General features: G+C 52.6%; 1 protein-coding gene across 2 annotated transcripts; it reads right to left on the bottom strand.

The window, feature by feature from the left end:
• Window positions 1-695: 695 nt before the first annotated feature.
• On the bottom strand, window positions 696-4181 carry SDHA (succinate dehydrogenase complex flavoprotein subunit A). 2 transcript variants are annotated; one of them, XM_077478220.1, is made up of 2 exons: window positions 2061-4181; window positions 696-2030 (listed from the first exon to the last, which is right to left on the bottom strand). In XM_077478220.1, exon 1 carries the CDS (start codon window positions 4108-4110, stop codon window positions 2143-2145), a length of 1968 nt encoding a protein of 655 aa, XP_077334346.1. In that variant the 5' UTR covers window positions 4111-4181; the 3' UTR covers window positions 696-2030; window positions 2061-2142. The 2 variants fall into 2 exon arrangements, with proteins under 2 accessions (XP_077334346.1, XP_077334348.1); XM_077478222.1 differs by having other exon boundaries at window positions 696-1802.
• Window positions 4182-9022: the final 4841 nt, after the last annotated feature.

The raw sequence follows: 9022 nt of genomic DNA, 5'->3' as shown, positions 1-9022 counted from the left end.
GACATGGGAAGGAAGCATTACATGTCTATGGGGGGGGGACACGGGAAGGAAGCATTACATGTCTATGGGGGGGGACACGGGAAGGAAGCATTACATGTCTATGGGGGGGACACGGGAAGGAAGCATTACATGTCTATGGGGGGGGGGACATGGGAAGGAAGCATTACATGTTTATGGGGGGGACACGGGATGGGATCATTACATGTCTATGGAGGGGGGGGGACACGGGAAGGAAGTATTACATGTCTATGGGGGGGACATTCCATGTTATAAGGGGGGACACTTCATGTTATTGGGGGGGGGAGGGGGCATTCGATGTTATGTGGGGGAGGGGGGGACATTGTACACATCACACAGCAGATATAATTACAATCCTGGGAATGAAGGGGGGGGGGGGAACACGTCATAATATCAGACAGGAGATACAATGGGGGGGAGATTTACTAAGACCGGAGAACACAGAGTCTGGTGCAGATCTACATGGCGGCCAATCAGCTTCTACCTCTAGCTTCTTCTATGAAGCTCTGAGAATAAAACCTGGATGCTGATTGGTTTCTATGCACCGGATTTTGTACTCTCCAGTTTCAGTAGATGGATGTGACCCCCCCCCCCGCCCCCCCCCAGGGATCACCTACAGGAGGGGGAGAGGGGACACTCACCTCTAGAGATCTAGCACTATAAAGAAGAACTCCGAGTGAACTGAAATCAGAATTTATATTGGAGTAAAGCCAAAAAACAAACAGAAGAATTAGAGCAGCGTCCCGTCACCAACTACAGAACAACACCGAGCACCAACCTCACATCACAGCAGTCCACTCCTCGTATGTTGGGTGGTAAGTGCTCAATCACAGCAGTCAATGGGGGGGGGGGGTGATAGGTTGGTACTCACAGAAATCCATTAATAAGATTGGGGGGGTGTGATAAGTAAATGACTGCAATCCATTTATAAGACTGTGTTGAGTGTCCAATCACAGCACTGGATGGGGGGTGGTAGGTTGGTACAGCAGTCCCATTAGGTTGGTTGGTAGAGCAGTCCCATTAGGTTGGTTGGTACTCACAGCAGTCCCATTAGGTTGGTTGGGTGGTAGGTTGGTACAGCAGTCTCATTAGGTTGATTGGTTGGTACAGCAGTCCCATTAAGGTGGTTGGTTGAGCAGTCCCATTAAGTTGGGTGGGTGGTAGGTTGGTACAGCAGTCCAACTAGGTTGGTTGGTACAGCAGTCCTATTAAGTTGGGTGGGTGGTTGGTAGAGCAGTCCCATTAAGTTGGGTGGGTGGTGGGTTGGTAGAGCAGTCCCATTAAGTTGGGTGGGTGGTGGGTTGGTAGAGCAGTCCCATTACGTTGGGTGGGTGGTGGGTTGGTAGAGCAGTCCCATTAGGTTGGTTGGGTGGTGGGTTGGTAGAGCAGTCCCATTAAGTTGGGTGGGTGGTGGGTTGGTAGAGCAGTCCCATTAGGTTGGGTGGGTGGTGGGTTGGTAGAGCAGTCCCATTAAGTTGGGTGGGTGGTGGGTTGGTAGAGCAGTCCCATTAAGTTGGGTGGGTGGTGGGTTGGTAGAGCAGTCCCATTACGTTGGTTGGTAGAGCAGTCCCATTAAGTTGGGTGGGTGGTAGGTTGGTACAGCAGTCCCATTAGGTTGGGTGGTTGGTACAGCAGTCCCATTAGGTTGGGTGGTTGGTAGAGCAGTCCCATTAGGTTGGGTGGCTGGTAGGTTGGTACAGCAGTTCCATTAAGTTGGGTGGGTGGTTGGTAGAGCAGTCCCATTAGGTTGGTTGGGTGGTGGGTTGGTAGAGCAGTCCCATTAGGTTGCGTGGCTGGTAGGTTGGTACAGCAGTCCCATTAGGTTGGTTGGGTTGTAGGTTGGTAGAGCAGTCCCATTAAGTTGGGTGGGTGGTGGGTTGGTAGAGCAGTCCCATTAAGTTGGGTGGGTGGTGGGTTGGTACAGCAGTCCCATTAAGTTGGGTGGGTGGTGGGTTGGTAGAGCAGTCCCATTAAGTTGGGTGGGTGGTAGGTTGGTACAGCAGTCCCATTAGGTTGGGTGGTTGGTACAGCAGTCCCATTAGGTTGGGTGGGTGGTGGGTTGGTACTCACAGCAGTCCATTGATGATATGGGATGGCAGGTGACAAGTTAGTGACCGCAGTCCATTAATAGGAGCGTATGGCGGGTGGGACGGTGGCGCAGTCCTCCTCGTTGAGCGTTGAGTCGATGACGGGCCGGTACTTCAAGGAGACGTTGCCCTTCCCGTCTACGAAGGACAAGGTGTGCTTCCTCCAGTGCTCCTCGATGGGCTTCTTCTGCTGGCCCTGCAGCGGCTTGGAGAAATCGTACTCATCCACTCGGACTTTGTAGTCCTCCCTGGCGTGGGCCCCCCGGCTCTCCTTCCTGGCCTCGGCCCCGTAGATGGTCTGCAGGGCGCACAGCATGAGGTTCTGCAGCTCCAGGGACTCCACCAGGTCGGAGTTCCAGACGGCTCCCCTGTCGAAGGTCTTGATGTCATCCATGGCGTCGTTGATGGCGCTCAGCTTCTCGCAGCCTTCCTGGAGGACGGAGCCGGTCCTGAAGACGGCGGCGTGGCTCTGCATGGTCTTCTGCATGTTGATCCTCAGCTCCGAGGTTCTGGTGCTGCCGTTGGCGAACCTCAGCTTGTCCAGGTTAGCCACGGACTCCTCTCCGGCGTTGGGTTTGAGCGGTGGAAGGGGCTCTCCGGGTTTGCTGGACTCGGCGATGCTGAGGGCACAGGCTCGCCCGAAGACCACCAGATCCAGGAGGGAGTTGGCCCCCAGGCGGTTGGCCCCGTGGACGGAGGCTGAGGCGGCTTCGCCGCAAGCGTACAGCCCCGGCACCACCTGGTCTTCTCCGTTGACGTGGACGAGGGCCTGGCCCTTGTAGTTGGTGGGGATCCCCCCCATGTTGTAGTGGACGGTGGGGAGGACGGGGATGGGCTCTTTGGTGACGTCCACCCCGGCAAAGATCATGGCGGTCTCGGAGATGCCGGGCAGGCGGCTGGCCAGCTGCTGAGGGGGCAGGTGGTGGAGCTGCAGGTAGACGTGGTCCTTGTCGGGGCCGCACCCCCGGCCCTCCCGCATCTCGATGGTCATGGAGCGGGACACCACGTCTCGGGAGGCCAAGTCCTTGGCCACGGGGGCGTAGCGTTCCATGAAGCGCTCCCCTTCGCCATTGATGAGGATCCCGCCCTCTCCGCGGCACCCCTCGGTGATCAGGCACCCCGCCCCGTAGATGCCGGTGGGGTGGAACTGGACGAACTCCAGGTCCTGGCAGGGCAGTCCGGCCCGGGTCACCATGGCGTTGCCGTCGCCCGTGCAGGTGTGGGCGGAGGTGCAGCTGAAGTAGGTGCGGCCGTAGCCGCCGGTGGCGATGACGGTGTTCTTGGCGCGGAAGCGGTGGATAGAGCCGTCCTCCATGCAGAGGGCGATGACGCCCCGGCACTCCCCGTCCTCCATCAGCAGGTCCAGGGCGAAGTACTCCACGAAGTAGCTGGTGTCGTAGCGGAGGGAGCGCCCGTACAGGGTGTGGAGGAGGGAGTGGCCGGTGCGGTCAGCCACGCAGCAGCAGCGGTGGGCCTGGCCGCCCTTGCCGTACTTCAGGCTCTGCCCGCCGAAGGCGCGCTGGTAGATCTGCCCGCGCTCGGTGCGGCTGAACGGCATGCCGTAGTTCTCCAGCTCCACCACCGAGGCCGGCGCCTGCTCCGTCATGTAGTGGATGGCGTCCTGGTCGCCCAGCCAATCGGAGCCCTTCACCGTGTCGTAGAAGTGCCAGCGCCAGTCGTCGTCCTCCATGTTGCCCAGCGCCGCGTTGATGCCGCCCTGGGCCGCCACCGTGTGCGAGCGCGTCGGGAAGAGCTTGGTGACGCACGCCGTGTTCAGCCCGGCCTCCGACAGGCCGAAGGCGGCCCTCAGCCCGGCCCCTCCGGCGCCCACCACCACCGCATCGAACTGGTGGTCCACCACCGGGTACTGGGCCGAGATCCCATCCGACACACCGGCCGCCGAGCTTCTTCCATACAGGTGAAGGGAGCGGGACGACAGCCTATGGAGGGGCCGGCACGAGATCAGGCGCTTCCACATCACACTGGCCGCGCACATAACCGACATGGTGACTCCGACCTCCGAGGACACAACACAAGGACTCAGGCGAACACTTCCGCCCGGACCCCGGACAAACACTTCCGCCCACAGCTCACCCGGAAATGACGTACGCACGCCGAATGTAACGGGGTAGAGCTTCGGGGGAAAAAACAGCTCGTACCGTCACCGTTGGCGTTTAGAATTCCAACGCGACGCGTAAAAGTGAGGTGCACCGGGAAAAATTACCAGAAATAAAAAGGTTCCGCTAGACACTTCCGCCCGGACCGCGGCAGCCGCTTCTGCCCACAGGAACAGGAAGTGACGCCCCCACACAGCGATTACGCCGAATTCACGGAGAAAACCGACCAAAAATAACTCTTGCGGTCATCGGTGTCATTTGACATCTGAATACGCCGCAGATGAGTGAGGTGAACCCGGAAAAATAACGATAAAATCAAAGTTTCTAATAAACACTTCCGGGTCGTCGGGGTAACCTCGGTCATGTGACCCGGTCACGGGATTGTTGACGTGTGTTGTGTAACTCAGGGAGGGGGCGTGTCGGAGGGCTTGGTGGGACGATATCACTCAATTGGCTCACGCTAGGGAGAGGGGCGTGTCAAAGGGGGGAATAGCCTGTCAAAGGATACAGGCGGGACTTCGGCGGGTGGGCGTGTCAGCTGCTGTGTTATCTAAGAGGGGCGGGTCACACCGCCGGGAGGAGGGGCCGGGAGGGAGTCACGTGTCCTGTATAACCACCTCTAATACAACAATCCCATATACTAATAATATACTCCTATATACTAATAATATATTCCTATATACTGATTATATACTCCTATATACTAATAATATATTCCTATATACTGATTATATACTCCTATATACTAATAATATATTCCTATATACTCCTATATACTGATTATATACTCCTATATACTAATAATATATTCCTATATACTGATAATATACTCCTATATACTAATAATATACTCCAATATACTAATAATATACTATATACTTCTATATACTAATAATATATTCCTATATACTCCTATATACTGATTATATACTCCTATATACTAATAATATATTCCTATATACTGATTATATACTCCTATATACTGCTAATATATTCCTATATACTCATAATATACTCCTATATACCAATAATATACTCCTATATACTAATAATCTACTCCTATATAATTTATATAATAACATTAGACTCCTATATACTGTATATAATTTAATCTCATATCATCCCACATACAACTGTGTAAAAATATCCTATATACTGTATATAATAATATCATCCCACCCTGGATGATGTATATGACCCTATATAGTGTATATAATCAGTATATAGTGTAGAATGTCATATAACAATCCCATGCACTGTATATAGTGATATATAATGTATACACATATACTGGTAATAATCTCGGGTTATTATTGTAATTCACGTCTTGCACCCTCTAAGGAGCGGGGAGGTGGGTTTGGTCCTATCTGTCCCTCAGAGCACACAGCCAGGCACACAGCATTTCCTGCACTCTCCCTCTGGATCCGATGAACAGTCTAGGGGGGTTCTTTCTGGATTGTATTGGGGTGGGGATCACTGAAGTACACGAGGACCCCCCACTTAGGGTTGCCACCTTTTCTTCAAGCCAAACCCGAACACTTTAGCGACACGGGGCACATTTTTATTTGTAGTATACACTATAGGATTATAAAAGACCTGAGACACCTTTGGGCGCCCCAAGCAGAGTGGTAATGCAGCATGCTGCGGCAAACAGTGGGTGTGGCCAAACTGTTTTTGCTGACATCATGCCCCCCCAGTGATGCCAAACCTGCCCCCAGACAGCGTCCCGCAGCTCACGAATGGCAACAGATTTTTGTGTGACTATCTCAGTTACTTGAGGAGCCACAGCTCAGTCTAAATAATGTGTCCGGGTTTCAGGCAGACTGAAACCCGGACACAAGATTCCAAACCCGAACTGTCCGGGTGAATCCTGGACAGGTGGCAACCCTACCCCCACTCCTGGCTGTACACAGGATCTCCATGCTGATGGTGACCTGAGCTCCCTACAGAGATAAGAGGTGCACAGTCACTACTCCTCAGCATTGGGGGCTCATCTACTCACTCAGGTGAGGAGGAGTGGAGGACACTGAATGGAGACCAGTGGAGGGATTGGTAGAGCGGAGTGGAGGACACTGAATGGAGACCAGTGAATGGAGACCACCTCCCATGCATCCCTCACCTCCCATGCCTCCCTCACCACCCATGCCTCCCTCACCTCCCATGCATCCCTCACCTCCCATGCCTCCCATGCCTCCCTCACCTCCCATGCCTCCCTCACCTCCCATGCATCCCTCACCTCCCATACCTCCCTCACCTCCCATGCCTCCCTCACCTCCCATGCATCCCTCACCTCCCATGCCTCCCTCACCTCCCATGCCTCCCTCACCTCCCATGCCTCCCTCACCTCCCATGCCTCCCTCACTTCCCATGCCTCGGTCAGTGAAGATGAACCCATGCACCTGGGTTTCACACGTCTCTCTGCGGATGAGAGAGCCTTTAGGAGGAGGGAGAGATTGTGCCTTTATTGTGGCCAGGCAGGTCACTTTTTGAAGTCTTTTCCTACCCGTCCAGGGAACACCCGGACCTTGAGGTCCTGTCATGGACAGCCCTTAGGTGGCATTGTTTCGTCCCCAGTTATCCAGAAGGATAAGCCCCTGGTTTCGGTCACCCTTTCTTGGGCTGAGTCGTCCATCGAGATACAGGCGGTAATCGACTCTGGGGCTGCAGGCCTGTTCATTGATGCTGCATTTGTTTCGCAGCACTCGATTCCGCTCCAGCTGCGTGACACTCCACTTGCCATTGAGGCTCTTGACGGGAGACCTTTACAGCCTGCCCATGTGACTCACGACGGTTCTGTTGTCCATGGCCGTAGGGGCTCTTCTCCATGAGATAATCCAATTCCAAGTTATTTCCTCACCCAGATTTCCGCTGGTTATTGGTTATCCTTGGTTACAGAGGCACAACCCCTCTTTTGATTGGCTCCGTGCTGAGGTTCTCTCCTGGTCACCACAATGCAGTGAGACATGCTTCCTGAAGGTATCCAAGGTCCTGTGCACCTCTTCACTCCCCTCCCTGCCGGAGGAGTACCGTGATTTTGGCGATGTCTTTGATAAAGGTCAAGTCGGTAGTTTGCCTCTACACCGGTCTTATGATTGCGCAATTGACCTTCAACCTGGTGCCATACCTCCTCGTGGCCGGGTTTACCCTTTGTCAGTCTTGGAGGATAAGGCCATGGAGGAGTATGTTGCTGACGCACTTTCTTGAGGTTTCATCCGCAATTCCTCGTCTCCTGCTGGTGCTGGTTTCTTCTATGTGAAGAAAAAGAAGAGCGGTGAACTGAGACCTTGTATAGATTATAGGGGTCTCAATCGTGTCACGATTAAGAATGCCTACCCGATTCCATTGATTACGGAGTTATTTGACCGCCTCAAGGGAGCAACGGTTTTCACAAAGCTTGACCTGAGAGGGGCATACAATCTCGTGCGCATTAAGGAGGGCGACGAGTGGAAAACTGTGTTTAATACCAGAACAGTCCATTATGAATACCTGGTAATGCCTTTTGGCCTTTCTAACGCCCCAGCAGTTTTCCAGGAATTTATCTGGCTATGCTTGACTACGCTTTTTCCTATTTACCTTTTTATTAGTAAACAAGTGTGATTTGATTGTACTTCTGTCTCAGTTTGTTTCATGGTTTCTGACAGTTAGTTCTCCATTTTCCCAATCAAAAGAAGGGTAGTGTTGTTGTAACCATGGGCAGGGCCGCTGATAGAAATCATGGGGCCCCGTACAGCCTACCTGATGGGGCCCCCTTCAGCTCCACCCTGGCCCCGCCCGTGGTCCCTCCTTCAGCCCCACCCCTGGCCCCAGCCATTGCCCCTCCCCAGAGTATTGGCAGGGTATTTATTGCAGGGTATTGCCAGGGTATTGGCAGGGTAAGTATTGCAGAGTATTGGCGGGGTATGTATTGCAGAGTATTGGCGGGGTATGTATTGCAGAGTATTGGCAGGATATTTATTGCAGAGTATTGGCAGGATATTTATTGCAGAGTATTGGCAGGGTATTGGCAGGGTAAGTATTGCAGAGTATTGGCGGGGTATGTATTGCAGAGTATTGGCGGGGTATGTATTGCAGAGTATTGGCGGGGTATGTATTGCAGAGTATTGGCGGGGTATGTATTGCAGAGTATTGGCAGGATATTTATTGCAGAGTATTGGCAGGATATTTATTGCAGAGTATTGGCAGGGTATTGGCAGGGTAAGTATTGCAGAGTATTGGCGGGGTATGTATTGCAGAGTATTGGCAGGGTATGTATTGCAGAGTATTGGCAGGATATTTATTGCAGAGTATTGGCAGGGTATTGGCAGGGTAAGTATTGCAGAGTATTGGCGGGGTATGTATTGCAGAGTATTGGCAGGGTATGTATTGCAGAGTATTGGCAGGATATTTATTGCAGAGTATTGGCAGGGTATTGGCAGGGCAAGTATTGCAGAGTATTGGCAGGGTATTGGCAGGGAAAGTATTGCAGAGTATTGGCAGGGTATTTATTGCAGAGTATTGGCAGGATATTTATTGCAGAGTATTGGCAGGGTATTGGCAGGGTAAGTATTGCAGAGTATTGGCAGGGTATTGGCAGGGTAAGTATTGCAGGGTATTGGCAGGGTATGTATTGCAGAGTATTGGCAGGATATTTATTGCAGAGTATTGGCAGAGTATTGGCAGGGTAAGTATTGCAGAGTATTGGCAGGATATTTATTGCAGAGTATTGGCAGGGTATTGGCAGGGTAAGTATTGCAGAGTATTGGCAGGGTATGTATTGCAGAGTATTGGCAGGATATTTATTGCAGAGTATTGGCAGAGTAT

The sequence above is a fragment of the Lithobates pipiens genome, unplaced genomic scaffold (assembly GCF_037356315.1).
Source record: "Lithobates pipiens isolate NorthernLeopardFrog02 unplaced genomic scaffold, aLitPip1_a1.2 Scaffold_13, whole genome shotgun sequence".
Lineage (NCBI taxonomy): Eukaryota > Metazoa > Chordata > Amphibia > Anura > Ranidae > Lithobates > Lithobates pipiens.
This window is presented reverse-complemented; position numbering and strand designations above follow the sequence as displayed.